This window comes from Henckelia pumila, chromosome 3 (assembly GCF_033568475.1).
Source record: "Henckelia pumila isolate YLH828 chromosome 3, ASM3356847v2, whole genome shotgun sequence".
In the NCBI taxonomy this organism is placed as follows: Eukaryota; Viridiplantae; Streptophyta; class Magnoliopsida; order Lamiales; family Gesneriaceae; genus Henckelia; species Henckelia pumila.
Window position 1 is genome coordinate 16887691 of NC_133122.1, and position 25153 is coordinate 16912843.

The 25153-nt window shown below is 38.4% G+C and overlaps 2 protein-coding genes across 2 annotated transcripts; one reads left to right on the forward strand and one right to left on the reverse strand.

Annotated features, from left to right (window-relative positions):
• Window positions 1–9022: 9022 nt before the first annotated feature.
• Window positions 9023–10817, reverse strand: LOC140888154 (uncharacterized). The gene is made up of 2 exons (XM_073295842.1): window positions 10691–10817; window positions 9023–10575 (listed from the first exon to the last, which is right to left on the reverse strand). Exons 1-2 carry the CDS (start codon window positions 10815–10817, stop codon window positions 9023–9025), a joined length of 1680 nt encoding a protein of 559 aa, XP_073151943.1.
• A 1075-nt stretch (window positions 10818–11892) lies between these two features.
• On the forward strand, window positions 11893–15805 carry LOC140891124 (uncharacterized). Its single transcript, XM_073299435.1, has 3 exons — window positions 11893–12920; window positions 13943–14132; window positions 14983–15805. The coding sequence occupies exons 1-3, from the start codon at window positions 12168–12170 to the stop codon at window positions 15462–15464; spliced, it is 1425 nt and encodes a 474-aa protein (XP_073155536.1). The 5' UTR covers window positions 11893–12167; the 3' UTR covers window positions 15465–15805.
• The last annotated feature ends 9348 nt before the right edge of the window (window positions 15806–25153 follow it).

Genomic DNA, 25153 nt, shown 5'->3' on the forward strand with positions numbered 1-25153 from the left:
AGGCGAGCACCGTCAAGCCCTCACCCTGAGGTAGTGGAGCTGGACTCCGCTTCTATTCCGGAGGTGGCACCCCTTCGTCAGTTCAGGGCGGAGAAGCCTCAGACTCCCGTTGTAACACCCGGTATTTTAAAATACGTAAATCCGCATGCATAATTAGGATATTTAATTATTTAAATTTTAGATTTATGGGTTAAATAATTATGTGAATTATTTGTGCATGATTTAATTTATTTTTAAGCATTTAACTCATAACTAGTAATTTTTATGATTTTTAGTATTTTAATTATTTGATCGCGTAGACGGGACCGTGGACGGACGAGATGACAACTTTCTAGCCAAATTATTTTATGAGCCTTTTTAGAGCCCTAAAATATTATTTTGAGTTTTATTATCTCAAAATTTTAAGTATTTAATTTTATATAATTTTAGGAGTCCATTTTTATCCAAATTAAGACATTTTAATGACTTTTTATTATCTTTAAAAATTCCCTAAATTAATATTTCGGGAATTTCAATTATTTATCAGGTTTTTTTTTTAATTAGAGTTCTAAGCAATATATGTTATATATTAAAATCCTTATTAATAATTTTTAATTTACCTAAAACCTATTTTATTAATTAAAACCTAAACCTAATCTACCCAACCCCACACACACACGCCTCCATCACTCAGCCGACACCCATTCCCTATTATCCCCTGTTCACTTTCTTCTCGGCCGAGCAGCTGCCCAAGAGCACCATAGCTCGTTTTCTTTAAGCTTCCGAAGGGGTTGTTCATCGTTCGTCGTCCCGGGAATCGTTCTACGCGCTTCTAAACTCAAACACCGGTGAAAGGCATGATTCTTTCTTTAATTTTCGTACCATCTCAGTTATTATAGTGTGCGTATGGTGTATGCATCAAAACTTTAAAGAATTTTCAGAAAAGATGGGTTTGTTTCGGTTGTATGCACATGGCTCTTTGATTTTCATTGACATACTCACGTTTTTATGGTTATGGGCGTCTAGGTTGCTGGTCAGAGGTTCCTAGGTTGAGGGAGGGTGGTTTGGACTCGAGTGGCTCGAGTGGTTCGAGCCAAACGAGCCCAAGATTGGAGCTGGTGCAGATAGGGTGCTTGGGGGTGCGCAGACTAGGGTTCGGGAAGGGGCTTCGGCCTTGGCTTCGTGGACTGCATGGGGCTGGGGGCTGGGGCAGGTTAGCACCGCCCAGACGTGGGCTACGTCTGGGCGGCGGCGCTCCGGCCAGGGGCGGCCGGAGCAGGCCGGCAGCAGCCATGGAGTGGCTGCTGCTCACGGCCGCAGCAGAATAGGAGGAGGGGCGATCGGGTTTAGAGTTAGGTGATGGGTCCGGGTCGGGTTGGTGGTCCGGGTCAAGTCAATAGGGTCTAGGGTCGGGTCAAGTAAGTCCGGGTCCGGGTTAGGTGGGCCGGGCTCGAGTCTTTTTATTTTTAAAGTATTTTATGAATTAATTGGTTTTTAGGCCAATTATTTAGAAATAAAATTATTTGGACTCCCAAAATAATTTTATTTGGGCTTTTAAAATTTTAATTAAGTTAGTCCATTAATTTTATGGGCTTTTGAGCCCATAAAAGTTATTGGGCCAGTCTTTGGGCTTTTGGGCTCATTGGGCCAGTTTAAGTTGTTATTGGGCCTAGAATGTTTTATGGGCTTTGAATTAATTTAATTGGGCTTAGAATAATTTTATTGGGCTTAAGTATGTTATCGGGCCAGTCTCAGTGTTAATGGGCCAGATTTAAGTAAATGGGCTTGACTGTTAGGGCCAGCAGTCCAAGACCATCCATGAGAAAATTTGCATGTGTCCTGATTATATATTTAATTATTTTTATGCATTGAAGTTATTTTAATATTTATATGTTAGTAAGAAATTAAATTAAATATATATGAAGGACACACATTTTATTCAAGTACATGCATTCATGAAATAATATTTTATGCATGATTTAATGTTTAAGGTTGAGCAAGAAAATATTTTATGTTGGAAGTTGAAGTAGTGTGACAATTTAAGGGGGATTCGTCCCCATATGATTGAAGGGCAGTTTACTGCCAATTTAAGAGGTGATTCGTCACCGGCCACGTACGTTGGTTTCCACGCTGATCAATATTTAATGTATGATTTAAGGTTACACTACGGATACAACCATGCGATGTTAGAAAATTAATTGCTCAACAATGTTATGTATTATGTTATTTAAGTTTATTTAAGTTAAGTTATGTTATGAAATTTTTAAGCATGCTCATTCATGTATATGTATGTATTAGTATTTAATTGTTTTAAATTATTTTTAAACCCTTGTTATGTTAGCATGTTGGGCCTCTAGGCTCACTACACTGGTATGGTGCAGGGGATGACGTTGAGGATGATGTTGTACCAACCGGAGGCGAGGATGTATGAGCAGACATGCAGTGACCCCGTGACCGTGATAGATGTCTGAGTCACATGCATGTTTTATTTATGTCGGCATGTTACATTTTATATTATTTTTCAGTGGTTGTGAGTTTTGAATATTTTATTGAATATTGTCAGTGCATGCAAATTTTGATCATTTTGTTTATGCAGTATTTTTAATTAAATGTTTGACTCAGATATTTATTTTATTTTAAAGAATGCATTTTATTTAATTGTTTATTTATTTATTTATTTATTTTTAAATCTTTTTATTCTGTGCATATATGTATGGGCATATATGTACATATTTTATTTAGTAAGTATAAAAAAAAAAATTTTCCGCATATTTATTTATTAATTATAGAGTTAGGGTCGTTTCACCCGTGGTCCGGTGCAGGACCAATTTCTTCAAAACCACGATGCCCTGCATATTGTGGGGGTCGGGCCTACTCCAACGGCTGGGTCAGTCCTCCGGGATATGATCTCCCAGGCTGACGCCGATTATGTGAAAAGCCTTGGATGGGCTGAGATGATGCAACGTTCTAACACTGCCTCAGCTGAGGTAACCTTCCCTTATCCATTACTTTATGTTCCTCTTTTATATTCTCTTTTAATTGTTATTTTCCTTTCCTAGGCTGCTGTCCTAAATGCCGAGATGTCCCTCCGAGCTTCCATGACTCGAAAGCAACTTTCTAAGGATGCCCGAGGTTATGAAGCTCATTTTGCTGAGCTTAACCAGTTAGCGGAGGACGCGAAGCTTGGTTATGAGAAGGAGGTGGCCAATATCCGAGCCCAGATGGAGGAAATGAGGATGGGCTTCCAAGATGAACGGCTGAAGCATCAAAGTGACTTCCGGGTCTCCGAGGTGCAGAAGGAGAATCTTCGGAGCGAACTCAAGGGGTCCCATGATCAACTTGCTCAGGCCCTTCAAGAACTGGAAGAGTCCCGAGCTGAGCTGTCCAAGGGAGCTGAGGGCTTCAATGAGGCATTCTTGAAGTCCGATGAATATATGGATGAGGTGGCTGCCCAAGCCTATGGTTACCTGGCCAAAGGGTTCGACGGCTGCACTCAGCAGTTCAGGGTAGCAGGCTATCCTCCTGAAGGGACCCCTGTGGACTTTTTGGACCTAGACGGGTTTGCCCTCTCCCTTACCTCAGCAGAGGCAGCAAAAGAGGATGGGGGCGTAGATGAACATGGTGAGGATGAGGGCGAGGGAGAGAATGAAAGTTAGTTATGGTTTTGGTGGATGTAAACATTTAAATTTTTGCCTTCTCACGCCAGTTTATTTGCTTTACATTTTCCTTAGTCTTCATAAAACCAACAATCGACGGTGAACTAAGCTGAGCTCCCTAAGAGGAGGTAAGATTAACTCTTCAAAATAGGCTCACCCGAAGGTGAGCTGAGCTGAGCTCCTTAAAGGGAGGTGAGATTATCATCTAAAAATAAACTAACACCCGGAGGCATCGAACTGAGCTGAGCTCCCCAAGGAGAGCAAAGTATAGATTCAAAAATAAACTAACATCCGGAGGCGTTGAACTGGGCTGAGCTCCTTAAGGGGAGCAAAGTACTTGTTTAAAAATAAACTAACACCCGGAGGCGTTGAACATAGCTGATCTCCCTAAGGGGAGCAAAGTACTTATTTAAAAATAAACTAACACCCGGAGGCGTTGAACAGAGCTGAGCTCCCTAAGGGGAGCAAAGTACTTGTTTAAAAATAAACTAACACCCGAAGGCGTTGAACAGAGCTGAGCTCCCTAAGGGGAGCAAAGTACTTGTTTAAAAATAAACTAACACCCAGAGGCGTTGAACAGAGCTGAGCTCCCTAAGCGGAGAAAAGTACTTGTTTAAAAATAAACTAACACCCGGAGGCGTTGTATTGAGCTGAGCTCCCTAAGGGGAGCAAAGTACTTGTTTAAAAATAAACTAACACCCGAAGGCGTTTTACAGAGCTGAAGCTTCAGGAACCGAGCTGATCTGCCGGAGCCGAGCTGAGCTGCCAGAGCCGAGCTGAGCTGCCAAAACCAAACTTCGGACCTGATCTGAACTATGTTCTCAGATCGCCTAAATGGGCTCCCGAGCTCCCGAGCTCCCCAGCCAAATTTCCTTGACCGCCAGCTCATCTATATGAGAGCACTATGAAGTGACCCCTCATAATTACCGAGCGCGTGTTTAATTAACTTGCTAACACCATTTGTACTTGAGTATCTAAAATGAGCTAAGAGCTGAAATCAAAGTGCCGTAACTGAACTGAGCCCAAAAATCAGGGTCGAGGTGACTAGACTAAGGTAGAGAGCTGAGCCAAAGTCAGGGGCCTAAGAGGCATGACTAAGGTGATGAGCTGAACCAGAGTCAGGGGCCTAAAAGGCATGACTGAGGTGATGAGCTGAACCAAAGTCAGGGGCCTAAGAGGCGTGACTAAGGTGATGAGCTGAACCAAAGTCAGGGGCCTAAGAGGCGTGACTAAGGTGATGAGCTGAACCAAAGTCAGGGGCCTAAGAGGTGTGACTAAGGTAATGAGCTGAACCAAAGTCAGGGGCCTAAGAGGCGTGACTAAGGGAATGAGCTTAACCAGAGTCAGGGGCCTAAAAGGCGTGATTGAGGTGATGAGCTGAACCAAAGTCAGGGGCCTAAGAGGCGTGACTAAGGTGATGAGCTGAACCAAAGTCAAGGGCTTAAGAAGCGTGACTAAGGTGATGAGCTGAACCAAAGTCAGGGGCCTAAGAGGCGTGACAAGGTGATGAGCTGAACCAAAGTCAGGGCCTAAGAGGCGTGACTAAGGGAATGAGCTTAACCAGAGTCAGGGGCCTAAAAGGCGTGACTGAGGTGATGAGCTGAACCAAAGTCAGGGGCCTAAGAGGCGTGACTAAGGTGATGAGCTGAACCAAAGTCAGGGGCTTAAGAAGCGTGACTAAGGTGATGAGCTGAACCAAAGTTAGGGGCCTAAGAGGCGTGACTAAGGTGATGAGCTGAACCAAAGTTAGGGGCCTAAGAGGCGTGACTAAGGTAATGAGCTGAACCAAAGTCAGGGGCCTAAGAGGCGTGACTGAGGTGATGAGCTGAACCAAAGTCAGGGGCCTAAGAGGCGTGACTAAAGTGATGAGCTAAACCAAAGTCAGGGGCCTAAAAGGCGTGACTAAGGTAATGAGCTGAACCAAAGTCAGGGGCCTAAGAGGCGTGACTGAGGTGATGAGCTGAGGCATGTCTACATCAATATTTTCAAAAGAGCAACTGCTTATAGATAAAAGTAAAATGTAGCCTGCATGAATTACAACTGAAAGGAAAATTGTTCTTGCAACATTTAAGAATAATATTTGCGTAAATTGTAAGCACTCCAAGGTCTCTTCAGCACCTTCCCCTTTGAATCTTTCAAGTAGTAAGCATCCGAACTGAGCCTCATCACCACCTTGTACGGTCCTTCCCATTTAGGATCGAGCTTCCCTATAGCCCCCTCCTGAACTTTTCTCAGCACCAAATCCCCTACCTGAAAGCCCTTCCTACGCACCCGACGATTATAGGATCGAGCTACCCTATTCTTGTATGCCTCCATTCTGATGGCAGCAGCTTCTCTCTTCTCCTCCATAAAGTCTAAGTCTTCCATTCTCTTTTCTTCATTCTTCTCATCGTAGAAAATGATCCGAGCTGACTCTTCTCCAATTTCTGCTGGCAAGACCGCTTCATTTCCATAAACCAGACTAAATGGAGTCTCTCCTGTCCCAATTCTAGATGTGGTACGATATGACCATAACACACTAGGGAGTTCCTCCACCCAATTTCCTTGGGCTTTTCCTAATCGGGTCTTCAAGATTTGCACCAAAGATCTGTTATTGACCTCCACCTGACCATTGCTTTGAGGATAATGGACAGATGTGAAGTGTTGTTGAATTTTCATCTCTTTGCACCAAGCTTGCACCCGGGCTCCCTGAAACTGCCTCCCATTGTCGGAGATAATCTTCCGCGGTACTCCAAACCTACACACAATATTCTTCCACAGAAATTTCAGAACTTCTCCTTCAGTAATTCGTGCCAAGGCCTCCGCCTCCACCCATTTAGAGAAGTAATCTATAGCGACCAACAAGAATTTCTTCTGAGCTGGGGCTTGAGGGAAAGGACCCACAATATCCATTCCCCACTGATCGAAAGGACACGCTGCCATGATTCCTTTCATTAACGTCGCTGGCTGATGCTGAAGTCTGCTATGTCGCTGACAACTGTCACAAGAAGTCACCAAAGCTATGACACCTTTCAAAATAGTAGGCCAAAAATATCCTGCTAAAAGAACCTTACGGGCTAGAGAATAAGATCCCAAGTGATTGCCACAACACCCCTCGTGTATCTCTTTCAGGACATAATGAGCTTCCTTAGGACCCAAACACTTGAGAAGAGGTCCAGAAAATGACTTCTTATAAATAACTTCCTCCACCATCACAAAGCGGAGACTCCTCTGTTTCAACCGATATGTCTTCTTTGGATCCTTTGGTAACTCGCCCTTCTCCATGTATTCCAAGAGCTCTTTTCTCCAGTCACTCTCTTTCGGAGCTAATGGTGTGAGCTCCGTAAAAGGTGTTAATTCCACTTGTACGACTACCTCTCTGTTTTTCCAGTTATGAAGTGAGCTAGCCATCTTGGCCAGAACATCCGCCTTTTCGTTGCTCTCTCTAGGGATCTGCTCAAACATTACCTCATCAAAGAGGCCCCGAGCTTCCTCTATTGCCTTCATGTACTCTTTTAACTTCTCACTTTTCACCTCGTAAGACCCATTCACTTGCTGAGCTACCAATTGCGAATCAGAATAGAGATGTATCCGGGCTGCCCCAACTTGCTTAGCTGCCCGAAGGCCAATTAACACGGCCTCATATTCTGCCTCATTGCTCGAAAATCCAACCTGACTGCCAATCGGATCTCATCTCCCTGAGGGGATATCAGAGGCACCCCCACTCCACATCCTTCCCTGTTAGAAGAACCATCAACATACACTTTCCATAAGCCCTGCCCTTCCATATGTTTTGTTTCGGCTAAAAAATCGGCCAATGCTTGAGCTTTAATCGCTGCTCTTGGTTCATACTGAATATCATACTGAATATCATACTCACTGAGTTCAGTAGTCCATGTCACCAATCGTCCCGAAATGTCAGCGTGAGTTAATATCCTTCCCATGGGACAATTGGTTAACACCACAATAGGATGTGATAGAAAATAAGGTCTGAGCTTCCGGGCCGTCATAACAAGTGCAAGTGCCAACTTCTCGACCTCTGAATACCGGAGATCAGCACCCTTGAAAGCATGTGAGAAAAAGTAGATAGGATGTTGAGCCGCTCCCTCCTGCCTAATGAGTACCAAACTGACCGCCCCCTCCAAAGCTGAGAGGTAGATGTATAACGGTTCACCCGGAACTACCTTAGCCAATACAAGAAGTTCGGCTAAATAATTTTTTAAGTCCTCGAACGCCTTCCCACATTCAGCATCCCACTCAAACCTCTTAGCTTTCCGAAGAACCTTAAAGAAAGGTAAACTTCTATGAGCTGATCTGGATATGAATCGAGATAGAGCTGCTATCCTTCCTGCCAACCTCTGAACTTCCTGCAGATTTCGAGGATGAGACATGGATCGGATAGCTTGCACTTTCTCGGGGTTAGCTTCAATCCCTCTCTCAGTCACCATGTATCCCAAAAACTTGCCTCCTCTTACTCCAAACACACATTTTTCAGGATTGAGCTTTATTCCGTAGGACCTGAGCGTGGCAAAGGTCTCCCTCAAGTCGGTCATCAAACCTGCATCATCCTGGGATTTTACCAGGATATCATCCACATAAACCTCCACATTTCGGCCAATCTGGGAAGCAAACACCCTATCCATGAGCCTCTGATAAGTAGCCCCTGTATTTTTCAAACCAAAAGGCATCACTCTGTAACAGAAAGTTCCATGAGAGGTAGTGAAACTTACTTTATCCCGATCTTCCTCTACCAACGGAATTTGATGGTACCCTTGATAGGCATCCATGAAACACAAATACTGATGACCTTCCGTAGAATCAACCAACTGATCAATTCGAGGCAGTGGATAGCAATCTTTTGGGCATGCCTTATTTAAGTCCCGAAAATCAACACACATCCTCCATTTGCCTGAACTCTTAGGGACAAGGACCACATTTGACAACCAAGTAGGGAACTGGACTTCCCTAATATGACCTGCCTTAAGGAGTTCATTCACCTCTTTCTTAATAACCTTATCCTTTTCAGGCCCAAAGTGTCTTTTTTTCTGTTTTACCTGCTTCGCTCCCGCGAAAATGTTGAGCCGATGAACCATAACGTCTGCACTAACCCCTGTGAGCTCTGAAAAAGACCAAGCAAAAACATCCTTGTTCTCCTTCAAGCAATCAATCAAGCTTTGCCTCATTGAAGAACTGAGATCAGCGGCTAACTTCACCATCTGAGCTCCAGGACTTAGCTCTACTTTCTCATGATCTTCTTCAGACATTAAAAATACCTTTTGACCCAACAACCTTGGTGCTCGGCCTATCAAAACCATTCCTACTTCCCTCCTACTTCTCTTTGCATCAACCTTCACTTCATTCACATAACACAAACGTGCTGCCTTTTGATCACCCCTAACAACCCCCACTTATTTTCCACTTGGAAACTTCAATTTCTGGTGGTAGGTAGAAGCCACATCTCGGGAATCACTCAGGGCAGGGCGTCCCAATATTCCATTGAAAGAAGATGGGGCATCCACCACTGTAAAGCAAGCCATTTTGGTTACTCTCTGCTCTCCACTCCCAAGGGACAAGGGGAGCACTATCTGTCCCAACGGTTGCAGAGCATGACCCGTGAACTCATACAACTCTGTGGTGATTGGATCCAACTCAAATCCTTCCAATTTAATTTGGTCCAGAGTTTCTTTAAAAATAATGTTTACTGAACTCCCAGTATCCAAAAAGATACGAGCCACGTCATAATTGGCTATGGTCAAGGTGACCAGTAGGGGATCATTATGAGGTAGCACCACATCCTTTAAATCTTCCCTTCCAAAACTGATGTTCGGATCAGTGGGACAGCTGAGCTGAGAATTTACCTCAAAATTTTCCAACCTACGCCCGTGAGCTTTGCGAGCCCTTCCCGAATCTCCATCCGTACTACCCCCTGAGATCATATGGATAACACCCCGATTGGGATGATTTGAAATTTGCTTCACCCTATCTCCTTGACCGTTTTGAAGAGCTCTTCCGTGATGATCACCTTGATTCTCTCTAACTTCATTCCTTTGATTCCTCCATTGGGGAGCTCGGCCTTGGCGAGGAGGATTTGCCCTTCGAGTCAGCTCAGCTCTGATTCGAGGGTCATCATACATGATCCTTTGAACCTCCTCACCTAGCCTCTGACAATCATTGGCGATATGCCCATACTCCTGATGAAAATCGCAAAACTTGTCAGATGGCGGTAACCGAGGGCCTTTCTCAGCATTACGGGGCCTCACAAGTGCTCGCCTATCCTCACATACTTGCATTGCCTTCTCCAGGCTTACCGAGAGTGGTACATAGTGGTAGGGTCCTTTGACCCTGTTCATCTCTTCTGCAACCCTCTTCCTTCCTCCTTCTGTCTTCCCCTCTGCCTTTGCTCCCACCTTGGCACTGGGCTTACTCCCAGACGTTCCTTCCTGTCTCCTCTGCCTCTGTGCATCCTCCAAATTCACGTACTTCTCAGCTCGACTAAGGAGCTCATCATAAGTCAAAGGAGGCTTCTTGACCAAGGATCTGAAAAACTCTCCTCCTCTCAACCCTTGAGTGAAAGAGTTGACCAAGGTGTCAGCAGTGGCAGCAGGTACTTCCAGAGCTGCTGTATTGAAGCGCTGAACATACTCCCGCAATGGTTCCACCTCAGATTGCTTCATATTGAACAAACTGAGAGAAGTCTTCAAATATCTCTTGCTACTCGCATATTGGTGTAGAAAAGCTAAGTTGATGTCGTTGAAACTCTGAATACTACTAGGCTGTAAAAGTTTGAACCATTGCTGGGCTGACCTTATCAGAGTAGTGAGGAAAACCCGACATTTAATTGCATCTGAATATCTATGCAACAAGGCTGCATTTTCAAATCCCCCCAAATGTTCCTCCGAATCTGAGCTCCCGTCATATTCCCCTAAAGTAGGCTGCTTAAAATTTGCAGGGAGTTCTTCATCTAGAATAGCCCGAGCAAAAGGACTTTCCCTCTGTATAGGCCCAGGCCGACCTCTGACTTGCCGACCTAGTCTCCTGATCTCTTCCCACACCGCATCAATTGGGGTTTGGCTGACCCACGGGAGGAGGTGGTGGATTTTGACCCATGGCCGCTTGCACTGTTTGAGTGATGAACTGGCTGAGCTGATCTACAGTCATATCCGCCACATTTCCTCTTCCCCTTCCTCTTCCTCTTCCTGCCATATCTACGTCTTAGCTTGAATTTTCCACAGACGGCGCCAATTTATATACCTCAATAAAGTGATCTCCTTGGATGAGCTGAAGAAGCTCCTCCAAATAAAATATGAATTGCTGCTGACCTGAAACCACTAACAAGAGTGTTAAGGGGGGCCGAAAGGTGTTCTGGCGTATCCCCTCCGACGCTCAAGTCAGATGCTAGGATAGCGAAAATATAGAGAGTGGTGTGTGCACACGAGTGAAAAATTAGGATGCAAATAATGAAAGTGAACCTGGTATTTATAGGGGAGGCTCCGGGTTTAGCGCCTACTTTTTTTATCAAGAATCCGCGAATCCCGGGATCACAATACCGAATATTTAGGCTGAGATCTCGCCCGAATCTTATCTGACAAAGAAAATAATAATACACTTAATATGAGCTGAACAGTCATCATGAGGATGCTATACTGCTGCTCTCCCTGAGGTTATATGGAAAAGGGTGAGTGAGTTATTGCTGAACCCCTGAACTCCACCTGAACACTGATCATAACATCTTAGCTAGCTCATCAAGGTTATTCAACCCCTCTACTAAGCTAACTCCCTACTGACATCGGAGCTGAGATGAACTCCAGAGCTCCCAACCCGAGTTGGAGAGGATGGTGAAGAAATTTGTCTGAGCTCCCGAGCTGAGCTCCCGAGCCGAGCTCGAGGTAATGGTGGAGGAGCTTGGCTGAGCTCCCGAGCTCCCGAGCTGAGCTGGACATTACAATGGGAGAGCTTGGCCGAGCTCCCGAGTTCCCAAACTCCCGACCCGAGCTGACCCCCCAGACGATTCTGGCTAGCTAAAGATTGATCTTTACCTTAGGGTCATCTATAAGATGAGGTGATTTCCTCTTCCGGGTATCACAAATATTCATAAGAACATTTCAGATGAAAGAAATATTGGATAGATAGATCTATCTTTTAGACACTATCGAAAGAAAGCAAGAGTGACAAAATGTGTGTATATTATTATTATTATTATAGTTGGAAAATAAAATAAAATTTACGTGTAAATGATCACACGACCTCGCCTCGATGTTGCGAACACCCGATTTGAATCAACAAAATCTTTCCATTTCTCTCTCTCTCTCTCTCTCTCTCTCTCTCTCTCTCTCTTCCTTCTGCTGTCCCCTCGCCATTACTGTTTCTTCTTCAATCTCACTCGCCCCACTTTTCAAATCCTTTCTCAAGTCTCCATCCATCTCAAACCCTTTTCAAATCCGATCGATTCCATTTATAAAACCCCCACAATTCCTTCCACTTCTTCTTCACCTCCGGCCTGTAATATATATATATAATCCATTGGTCAAAATTAATAATACTCTCTGTAATTAAATGGCTAGTACTGATCGTAAGCACTTGCTGCATGAGCTGCTCAAAGAGAATCAGGAGCCTTTTCGTCTCAAGAATTACATCGCGGAGAGGCGATCCCAGCTGAAAAACCCGTCTCACAAAACTACTGTTCTACAGATCAAAAATAAGAAGCCAATTGAATCCACTTGTTTCGCAAAACCCGGGAGTTTATGCAAACATGCTTGTTTCCTATCGTTTCAGAACTCGCCGGACGTCATAAGGTCCCCCTTCCCGTCGCCGCTCAAGAGCCCTTGTAAGTCTCCACGCGCCGCCGTGTTCCTCCATGTCCCGTCCAGGACCGCCGCTATGCTCGTCGAAGCCGCCATGAGGATTCAGAAACAGCAGCAGTCGAAAAACAACAAACCCGGGTTCGCGCTGTTTGGTTCCTTGCTCAAAAGGCTCAAGGATCGGAGCAAGAACATGAAGCGTGCTATCGGGAACGACGAAATCCGTCTTCCGACGAATCGGCATCACGAATTAATGGAAGAAAATGCGAGGATTTCGTGTTCCTGCGATAATCGTGCGGCTGAACTGGAGGCTTCCACAAGCAGTACTTGCGGGTATCGTAGCTTGGAAGAGATGGTGGATAACGATTTCATCTCCGAAGATTTGCTGTTTTGCGAAAGCCCTTTCAGATTTTCCCTCCGCCGAAGCCCGTCCTGCACAGGAAGCCCCGCCGTCCGTACGCCGGAGTTCTGCTCGCCCGCGGCCTCTCCCCGTCTGCCCGCAACACAGGTTTCTTTCTTCCCTCTTCTTTTCCAAAACATTATCATTAATTTTAATGATAGCATTATTATTATGATTTATTGATTTATTCTTGAAAATGATTCCTTTATGAACAGAACAATCAATCTAAATTGTTTCTCGTTATTCTAATTTGTGATGGGACATAAAGATACTTTAAATTTTAGTTTAACATGGAATTAATTTAGTGGAATTTCGAAATGCAACAGTGAAATATAAGCATATATTTTCAAGAAATATTATTTTGTATATTTTTTTGTGTAAATTATAATTTTGGAAGTGACACTGTAAATGGAGGTCGGCATGTTTAATTTTTTTAAATTATAAAGTAATTATATGTATGAACATATTAAATATTTTGATAGTCCATGTTTTTTAGATATAAGGCTGGCAAATATATTTAAATTAATAATATTTTGTAAAGATTATTAAATTAATAGTGAAATCCATTACATAGAAGGAAAACGTTACATACATTTGACTTGTTTAGTACTGTCGGTAAGGTCTGAATTGGTAGACGGGATTGTCGACGTTAAATGACCAATATACCCTTGACTTCTGCACTAAGACTATCGACAGTTCTCCAATTGTCAGTGCCCTTTTTGGAGTTTTGGGCGATGAGTGTATTTCTTTGAATATTTTTTTTTATGTACTTTTGATCACGCCTCTTGCAATCAAATCTTTTTTTTAAATTGGTTTTGTCCCTCAAAATAATTTTCTCACTAAACGACAAATCTTAATTTTGTTTTAATATTTGACCGATAATATTAATTTCCCACTTTTAGTATGCATAATTATACACATAATCGAGTTATTTTTTAGGTATATGTAAGAGTAGTCGCACTTCACATGTCGACATTCAAGGTTTCCCACCATGGAAAAATAATAGGTATTTATCCGTGGCAAATGAATGTGTTATGTTTCTCTCAATAATATATATCTTTGATAAGTTTTAGTTTTTAATTATTTGGTGCCTTCTTCATCAAATCTTGACTCATTTATAATTTCCATAGGAAAAAGATAATAACAAATCCAAAAGTCCGAAAACTAGAAACGGAGAAGAAGACGACGAAGAGAAAGAACATTGTAGTCCAGTATCGATATTGGATCCTCCGTTCCAGGACGAGGATGGCCATGAAAGCGAAGAAGAAGCCGAAGAAGAAGATGGCGACTGCGATGGTAGTAGCTACGCAAACGTTCAAAGTAAGCGATATATATTTTTTAGTTTTTTACAATCTATATCGATATATTTTTTTTCTTCCAATTATCACTTTAATAAAATTGTTATTATTTCGTTACATGACACAAGTAAGCACCAAAAAATTTGAAAAGTCACAAGCCCAGTCGTTTTCAGCATTTTTATACGGTCAAAACTATTCATATTCACCTGATTTTGACGTTTTTTTGGTAAAATCCAACTAAACGTATCAGAGACACATGCGCTTTTAGTACAATTGCTATAACGCGTACACCAATTCTCAGTTACACGTGACACGTTTTTGTCCTAGCAAAATAGTAAAGAGGCAATATGTGTACATTAAATGGCCCGCATTATAAATGTTAGGGCCATTTTGCTATTATTGAATCGGGAAATTGGTATGGATAATTATACATTCTATTATTGTGTTGGTGCCTTTTTAATGTATTATATAATTTCTCTTGTTCGTTACTCGGGACATCTCACATCACCCAAAGCTTCTAACCTTGTATATATACAATACACATGATATAGACAAATTTTGCATTTGTTTCGTCTAACGTTTAAGTTCTACAAATAATCAGAGTTATAAATCTTTATCTTATCTTTATATATTTAATAATAATTATTTGTGAATAAATATCGTTTAGATGATGAGGTGGGAATTCATTTCTAACGTATTGCCAACTGTTCCACTTGTATTTCATAAAGTTTTATTAATATCATGACTTTATTGTTGTACTCTTTCCACCTAATTATAGAGTTTTATGTAAAATGTGATTTAATGTTACACTCTTTATTTTCCCTTAGAACTGAAAAATGTTTTACCTTTTTTTGTGAACAATAATAATGTAGGAGCAAAACAGCAGCTATTATACAGGCTCAGAAGGTTTGAAAAGCTTGCGGAGTTGGATCCAGTGGAACTGGAGAGAAAGATGCTGGACAGTTCCGACGAAGAATTCGACCAAGAAACAGTGACAGAACCCGACCAAGACGACGATCCCTTGTCAAGGCAGGACACTTTCTTGATGTCGATAAACCTGAAGAACCTCGTTACTCAACCGGTCGTCAAGGAGAAAGGGAAAAATATAGGTTTGACTAGAAATAAAGAAGTCGTTTTCGGTAGGATTTTCAATCGGTTGGGTTCGTGGAAAGAAGTAGAGTTCGATACCATCGATAGGATGATTGGTATGGATTTCAAGATGGATTTTGATGGATGGAAGGGGTTTCAGGATCTGGTGGATGATATTGCAGTCGAGCTCGAGCTTGAATTATTTGGAATGCTTGTGGAAGAATTGCATGGAGAGATGTTTTGCATGGATCATGGTTGCACATGATTCCTTGTACGTACACTCAATTTGTTTGCTATTTTCCAATATTGGTAAGAAATATCTAATTAAATGAGTAGTTGAGTTTGGGGTGTAGTAGAAATGAAATTTCGAAATTATTGATGAGGGAGGGGCATGTAAGAAATAGTACAAGGAACAAAATTTCATGGTGTCTAGTTGTCCAGCTCCATGGGACAATTCAAGCAACATCTAATTTTCCGAGGACAGGGGAAAATTTATTGTTACCAACTGGAATTTTGTTAAAAAATTTAATACATGCGTATGGCTTCTTTTTTTTTTTTTTTTAAATCTATTTTTTAGTTATTTTTTATGGAGTATCGTCTGTCTACGTAATGAAAAGCATTTTACGCTCCGAGATGTATTTAAGTTGATGAAATGGATCCCCTACTTTGGCAGTAGGGGGTGCTGTGGTGTTAAAACAACACCACAGCACCATTTTCCTTTTTTTTTTTTTAAATTATATATATATATATATTTTTTGATTTTACTTTATTTGTCTTTTGTTTTCTTTTTTTTTACCTTTTTTTAATACAGTCTAATTTTTTTTAGTTTTTTTATATTATCAATTTTTTTGTATCAATTTTTTTATTATAATTTATCCTTTTACAATATTTATTATAATAATACATCAACTAATTAAATATGTCAATATGAAAACAAAAATAAATAATTATATGTTTTAATCCAAAAATAAATAAGTTCGGTAACCAAAAAATTAGAAAAAACTAAAATGCAAATGATAAAAAAATTTAATGTTATATATTCAAATATTCTCATTCCGTGTTGTAATTTTTTTTTAAAATGAATAGAAGAAGAAAAAAAAAGAATAATCAAACATTATTTCAAAAAAAAAAAAAAATCAAACACGTGAAAAATGAGTAAAAATTAAATACAAATTATGTCTTCCTCCCAAACGAGAAAGAGAAACGATGTCCAAAAAAAATAGTCCAAAAAATGAAATAAAAAAATGAAAAATAAGCTAAAAAAATTTTAAAAAATAAAATTTTGAGAGGGTATAAAAGAAAGATGAAAACTAAAAGTCTAAAAAACTAAATTTTAAATAATATATATATATATATATATAATATAAAGAAGAAAATTGTGTAGTAGTGCTAAAAAATTATCAGTATAAAAGTATATATATACTAGTTTATTTTTAATTTTTTTTTTGTTTTTAGTTTATATATTTTAATTATTTTTTTTACACTTTATGACTTTTTGTTTTGTTTTGTTTTTATTTTTTAATACATTATAATTTTTTTAAAAATATATATATTTATATATACTAGTTTATTTTTATCTTGTCAAATTTTATTGTGCAATTTTTTTGTTATAATTTATATTTTTATACTGATAATTTTTAGTACTACTGCACAATTTTTTTCTTCTATTTATTTTTTTTAAAAAAATTATAACAGAAAATGAGAATATTTTAATATAAAAATTTTGATTTTTTTTATCATTTGCATTTCAGTTTTTTTTTCTAATTGTTTGAATTACCAAACTTATTTATTTTTGAAGTAAAACATATAATTATTTTATTTATATTTCCATATTGACATATTTAATCCGTTGGTATATTATTATATTATATATTGTAAAAGTATAAATTATAACAAAAAATTGATACAAGAAAAATTGAATATATAAAAAATTTAAAAAATTAAACTGTATTAAAAAAATGTAAAAAAAAAGGAAAAAAAAAACAAATAAAGTAAGTCTAAAAAGGTAAGTCTAAAGGGCCACCAGTATAAATATTGAATTTATTTTTTGAAAAAGGTAAGTCTAAAAATGGGTAGATTAAAAAAAAGAATATAAAAAAGGTGAAAGTCCGAAAGATGCCCGGTTTATTTCTCTAACTTTGGTATGTATTGGCAAAAATAAAAGAGTAACATCTATTTTTGCGCATATATAAATGTAATAAAATATCTAAAAGTTATGCTAACTTGTGACATTTTGATATTAATTATTCCACGCTTTCTCCAAAGTTAAACGAATCCAAGTTTAAATATTACCCAAACTAAACTAATACAAATAAAAATAATATATAATAATTCGTCAATGATTATAGTGCGGGCTACTATGAGTCTTAGTTTTTATACTTATAAACTAAATTACGTGTGATCAATATTGGGGTAAGATTTGTTGCGATATGTAATCACAAATACCGTTTTGCAAGAAGGACAAATGGAAGAGTAAAAGGGCAAGAATAACAATGTATATTTATATCATTAGATTGATATAGTTCAACTACCAAATAGATGGCTCAACCCCTCCATTTTACTCAATTAGTGAATCCTTTTCATTTTTATTCGGAAAAAGGCAAGGAAAATGGGGAAAAATATGAACAAGAAAATTGATATATAACTTGTGATTTTTTGAGATTTTTTTAAAAATATATTGAGTTTTATTAATTTTGAAAACTATATAGGTAGGATAATGGTAAATGTACAACCAATATATCGTACAACGATATTTACGACAATTATATTATGATATTTTGTTATGGCTACAACGACATGTTAGGAGGAAAAAACTAAAATCGAACCGAACTTTTTCAACCACAACGGCGAAATGAACATCTTAAATTAAAACGGTTTGATTCCGATTTTATTTTATTATTCATTCAAACCTAACGCTAAGTCCCTTTATATAATTTGATTTTTCATTATTTGTATAATTTCTCAAATTTTGAATTCATTATTCGAGATATAATTATAATATTTCGAGGAATTTTTTTTTAAGTCTCTGGTTAAAATTTTAGAAGTTGGGCTTATTAGCAACTGTGGATGCATGTGGAAAAGAGAATAAATTTTGAACCCAGATCCATAATTAGGCCCACGTCACATGTTTTAAAAGAAAAAAAACAATATTTAATTGAAATGATCTTTCCAGGGTCGGTTCCGGAGCATCTCGTATTCTTAATAATAATGAAATTCGAAGGTGGCACCAATGATTATTAACGTATTTAAACAAAAAGGTGGTTTACTGTTAGAATTAAGTTGTTAGCATGTGATATGGATAACATATTGTTTTAGTTTAATGAATCCTCTGTATAAAAGTTTGAACCACATTAAGCACATTTGCTTTATATATGGGCTTTGATATACCAACTACTTTGATACTTAATTTTGTCATATTATTTATGTACACATCGTGGCGACATAAATTAGTTATTTATATCTTTAAAAAAGGTGTCCGAGTCGATGAAATACGTGAGTTTAACCAATGATCATACGTAAATTTGATCATCTCTGAAACATCCTAGACTTATAAATTTCAAAAATGCGGAAAATTTAAAATTTTTTTTTCTTTTTCTTTTAATTTTAAAAATAAACACTAAATAAAATATTCATATATATATATATACATATATGCCCATACATAAATGTACAACCATAAAAGAGATTTAAAATTTAATAAATAATTATGCAACATAAAATAACTACTAAAACGTCTGAATCATGCAATACTTTAAAATAATTCAAAACAAATTAATCAACAGTGCATGCACTAAAAAGTTGCGTGAAAATAATACTTAAATCTCAACACTGGAATAAAATCTTCAAATAAAATAGTGTTTAAAATATTCATGCATAGAACACTAGCACGATGCAGACTACGGTCATGGGGCCACTGCAGCTCCGCTCATACGTCCTCACCACCGGTAGGGGTAACCTGCTCCTCTACGTACTCACCTGCACCATATCAGTGTAGCCTAGAGGCCCAACATGCATACTAACAAGGGTTTAAAATAATTTAATACACTTTCATACATAATACTTAACCTATAAATGCATGAGCATGCCTCCAAAAATAATAACATAAATGTTGCTTAAAGAAATCACTGAATTATACGTAACATACATAATATCATACATACTTGAGTTTGTTGAGCACTTATTTTCTTAACATCGAATGGTCCTATCCGTAAGTGTGACCCATACTTATAGTGCGACTGATCAGTCTAAGAAACCATCGTACGAGGCTGGTGGCGAACCACCCATACATAAATGGCAGAAACTGCCCATACATAAATGGCCACACTACTTCAATTTCCACCTAAAATATTTTATTTGCTCAACCATAGAACTTCAATCATAGCATAAAAATTGATTTCATGAATGCATGTACTTTAAATAAATTGTGTGTGTCCTTCATTTATATTTAATTTATTTTCTAATATCATATAAATATTCAAATAACTTTTCATGCATAAAATAATTAAATATAAACTCAGGACACATGAAATTTCTCATGGTTTGATTCAACTGCTGGCCCTAGACATACAAGCCCATTAACTTAAGACTTGGCCCATTAGTGTACTTAAGCCCATTAACAACTTTTCTAGGCCCAATAAATCAACCAAAGCCCATTAAGACTAACTTAGGCCCAATAACACTGTTCATGTCCCAATGGGCCCAAAAGCCCAAAGACTGGCCCAATAACTTTCATGGGCCCTAAAGCCCATAAAAATTATTGGACTCACTTAAATAAATTAATTAAGCCCAAATAATTTAATCTTAGCCCAAAATAATTAAATGGAGCCCAAATAAATTTTGAAATTTAATTAGGCCCATTAAACACTTAATTAAACTTAAAACTTAAAAATAAAAATACCCGAGCCCGACTAACTTGACCCGGACCCGGACCAACTATCCTAACCCATGACTTACTGCCCCGACCCGGATCCACAGTCCCGACCCGGATCCACTCTCCAAAACCCCAAACCCGTAGCCCCCATTTTCTGCTCTCGGCTGTGCGAGCAGCGGTAAAGAACACCGGCGGCCGCCATGCTCCGGCCACCCAATGGTCGGCTCACCCCCACCTACCTCTAGCCCTCTTCAAGACGTTTCCAACCATGTAAGAACCAACCTAAACCATCAAGTATAGAGGGAGAACGAAGCTCTGCAAAACAGCCTACCCGCAGCTCGCGCGCTAGACAGGAGCAGCTGTGGCGTTTTGCTTCGTTCTCGAGATTCCGACCACCTAAAATCGTGAAACCACTTGCAAAACTTAGCCAACATCTAGTAAGGTTCCAACCCAACAAACCTCACCCAAAATAGTGGCCTGAGGAAGGAGATCAAAGCGACAGGAGCATCAGAAGTGAAGAACTTCATTTCCTGCCTATCTTAGCCTCAAACCCCGACTTGACACGACCCTAGGGACCCTGATACATGTCTCCAACCAAGGAGCAGCAGCCATGATCAATCCATGCAAGAAAAACGTGAGTATGCAAACCAAAACAATGCAAGAACAAGATGCAACATCCAAAACCGAAACTTTCCTGGAAAAATCTTGGAAAAGTCGGATGTATACACGATGCACACATGCATATACTGATATGGAGAAGAAAAGAGAAGGAAAATCATGCCTATCACCGTAGACGAAGAGAAAAACCGAAAGCGAGACGATTCCGGGACGACGGGGCGACGACGAGGAACTTTGGACCTTCAAGACCGAGGCTAATGGAGTTTTCTTGGGGATGACTGGCCGAAGAAGATGAATATTGAATGGGTTGTTGGCGTCTGAGCTTAGTGAAATCGTGGGTTTGGGTAGCTTAGGGTTAGTCTAGGTTTTTAGTTTAATTAAAATAGGTTTTAGAATAATTAAAAGTTTTAAATACTCTAAATAAAAGTTAAAAAAAGATCTAATAACTTAAATTAAAACATAAAATCTCGAAATAACAAATTAAGGGAATTTTAAAAATAATTAAAAGTCATTAAAATGGCTAAATTTGGATAAAAATGGACTCCTAAAATTATATAAAATTAAATACTAAAAATTTAAAGGAAATAAATCTCAAAATAATATTTTTGGGCTCAAATAAGACTCATAAAATAATTTGGATAGAAAGTAGTCATCTCGTCCGTCCACGGTCCCGTCTACGCGATCAAATAATTAAAATGCCATAAATCATAAAAAAAATCACTAAATATGGGTTAAGTGCTTGAAAATAAATTAAATCATGCACAAATAATTCACATAATTATTTAACCCATAAATCACAAATTTAAATTATTTAAATATCCTAATTATGCATGCGGATTTACGTATTTAAAATACCGGGTGTTACAATCTCACCAACAATTTTTTGGACGAGTTTGCTGCACAGGGTTTGCTCAATGCGATTAATGTGGCTAATGTGATTTGCGGACTATTGTGTTAGTTAAGTGGCTTATTCGATACGCATCTTAGGATAACACGACTGCAGATTCTCACGTCATCAATAAAAAAGTGATGTGTAATATATTTTTTTGTATCAAGTAATTTTCTTTACTGGTGGTATCAACTATCAACTATCATGTAATTTTTACGTTACATTTAATTAAAAAAATTATTAACTAAGGATATCTATGTTGTTCCGTAAAAGTTTTTATTAGTATATGACCCCACGTAAATATCACCAAAAAATTAGGATCCAAATTGGCAAATTTATATAACCAAATGTCCAAATCTCAATCATACCACTGGGGCTCTGGAAAATTTGCAAGAATGGGATTTGGTGTGTGTGTGTGTTTATACGCCATGGATGGCCCATTGGTTGTTGGACCGGTTACTAATCACATATCCATCTTAGGTCCATTCACTTACTCATTTAGTAACCTGCATGATTTTATTGGGCCTTTTCAGTTTTATACATATGATGGCCCATTTATTGTTGGACCGATTACTTTAGTGATCACATATTAAGCTTAGTCCATTCACTTACTCACTTAATAGCTTTCATAAATTTATTGGGCCTTTCAAGTTTATTTCATAAGAAAAGGTCTCCAATTTATAACTTTTTTTTAAAAAAAATTCAAAAATTATTACTTTGTTTTTCAATTAGAGTTGACATACCGTACCGAAATACCGGAATTTTGGCATATTGTACCGAAATTTTTTAGATATACAGAACCATTTTTCGGTATACCGAATTTTTTTCGGTATCTATACGGTATTACTATGGATTTTTTTCGTACCAAAGTTTCGGAATTTTACTATCGGTATCGGTATGAATTTTTTTCATACCAATATTTGTAGTAAAGTAAATCGAAAATCACCCTTATTTTCAATATATGTGTATCTATGTATATGTGTGATAGAAATCGTATTGTAATTGTAGGTTAAAATAAAGAGTCAGTGTTGTCCGCGGTGTCACAACATCAACGACAACACAGTGCAGCAGAAAATAAATAAAAATAAATAACACAAAAAATTAATTTTGTACGAGTATAAAAACTCGTGCGGGTGCCTTAGGGCTAAATATCACTAGTAAACGTAAGAATAGTCTTACAAAGTAATCCTAGTGATTTTACAAAAAGTCATTAAATCCTAAATTTCTCAACAAGTTGAGAAATCAAACTTGCATCATAAATAAATCAGAGTAAAAACAATAGATGCAACTCCCGTAGCCTAAATTTGAAGAGACAGTAAAGATCTTCAACAACACAGTTCCCACAGTGTTGTCTCTGATATCTTCAACACGAACGGCAGCACGGGGACAGGCAACGACGATGGTTGCAAAACTTCTTCAGAATCTTAGAATTCTTCTATGTGATTTTCTTTGAAAGCTCTTCTTAATTCTCCTCTGAAGTGTACGTTTGTTTGTGCGCAGAATCCCCACTTATAGATTAGCTTTCACGTATAAAAGAGATTTCCTTGTAGAGTCCTACACAATAAGGAAATAAATCTTTTTTAGGAAACAAGACTCTTTTAAATATAAATAATACTATCTTGATAATATTTGATAACAATAATACACAATAATTCCTTATCAAGATAATATTTAATCTAGACAAATATCTATCTCAAAATTTTCGATAATAACATATAAATATTTAGCCTATCATATCAAATCATATCTTGATAATATAAACATAAATCCTTTCAATTCGATATCAAGATATAATTAAGTTAAATATCTATCTTAAATATATTATCGAGATCATAGAATATTTAACCATTTCAAATCAAATCTTTTGTCTAGAAGGCAAAATTCAATATTCTAATTAGCATGCTTAAGGAAAAGATTTTCAAGGAATTAATATTCCTTTCAAATCTCCCCCTTTTGGCCTTTCTGGACAAAACTTGCACAAACAATTCAAACATAAACTCCCCCTGAGTTTAAAACACTTCTCCCCCTGAATTTTAAGTCTCCCCCTGAAGGTGTTGTCCCTCGTGTTGGCAGCACCAAGGATAACATACACATTGATACATAGGGATTCTAATAATTCATATATCAGAGCATAAGTGGGGTAGAAGTAGTTAGTCTAGTTAAAGCATATCAGAGAAATTAAGGCACATAACTAGAACAAAACAAAAACATATATAAGAATCAAAAAATTAAAGCAAAGATGAGATAAGGAAAAAATATGAGGTGACACCAGATCAATCTAAAATTGATCAGTATCAGATCCCTCCTGATCGTCAGTGTCCTCATCTTCATCTTTTTTAGTCCCAGATGGACCAGCCTCATCTTGTGCATTTCTCTCCCCCTTTTTGGCCAGAAATGCCAAATCTTGTACAACAATCACCTAACAAGGCTCCATAAAGATCCAAGTCCTCCTGGGCTGGGAAACTTATTTTCAGCATGAGCCATGAGAGCCTGAATGATAGAAACATAAAATTCCAGAGGAGAGGGTGATGCATAATTTCTTTAGTTTCTTCAGTGTTGTCTTCCGTGTTGGCAACACCGGGAACAACATCAGCACCAGTAACAGCAGCAGTAGATTCAGACCAAGGAAGGTAAAGGTTTCTCTTCTCTCTTATTAAATCAGCTGCAATCTGCAGATCTTCAGTCAGTTCAGAGATACCTTCACCAAAATCATAAAGCAAACCTTGAAACTTCCAAAATTTCCATAGATCAAAGATGGAAAAGACAGCTTGATGGATTTTAATCTTCCATCTGCAAACTGGAATATAGTCTTGAATACGAGCTTGCTAAAATTGGAAGTGCTCTCCGTTACTATAGCAAAAGGCACAAATGCTTGTGGTCTAGTCACCACAGTGGAGCTTTGTAGAAAGCATCCAATGGCGTAAAATAGAGTAAAAGGATATGAGCTATGTAACAGAGAGTTGTCCAGGAAACTTTTGAGAAAACCACCGATGAGTACAAAAGTAACTTCATGAATATGAGGGAGGTTCCCTTTTTCAACATCCGGCGTGTCACAAAGAGTATTGATTGTGGCAGGGTTAACTCAAAAAGCTTTTCTCTCATAAAAATTCCAGCACTGGTTTCCTATTGTAGGGCACCAGTGCAATAAAAATAGCTTTTGATCCTTCAAAAATTCAACCAAATTGATCCTTCCATAGACATCCACATCGATTATTCTTCTCATCAATCAACATCGATTCACATACAAGAGCCACACAGCAGTATCTTCTCCATAGTAGAACTTGTAGGAAAAGACAGTAGTCAAATAAAACTTAGCACGCAGCCGTGTTGTCTGTGATGTTGGCAACACCATCAACAACACCAGCATCAACATCATCTTCCTTGGAAAACTTGATTCCTCACTAGCTTAAGCATCAGACTTATCTTATATATGGGGGAATTATAAGATACATTTGGCCTGATTGCAGCAAATTATTCCCAGCATCTATCTATCAAGCTCATCATTGGAAGGGTGAGCAAAAACAACCACATAATTATCAACCTTCCCTTGCTTTAGAATGTCAAGAACTTGAGTCCA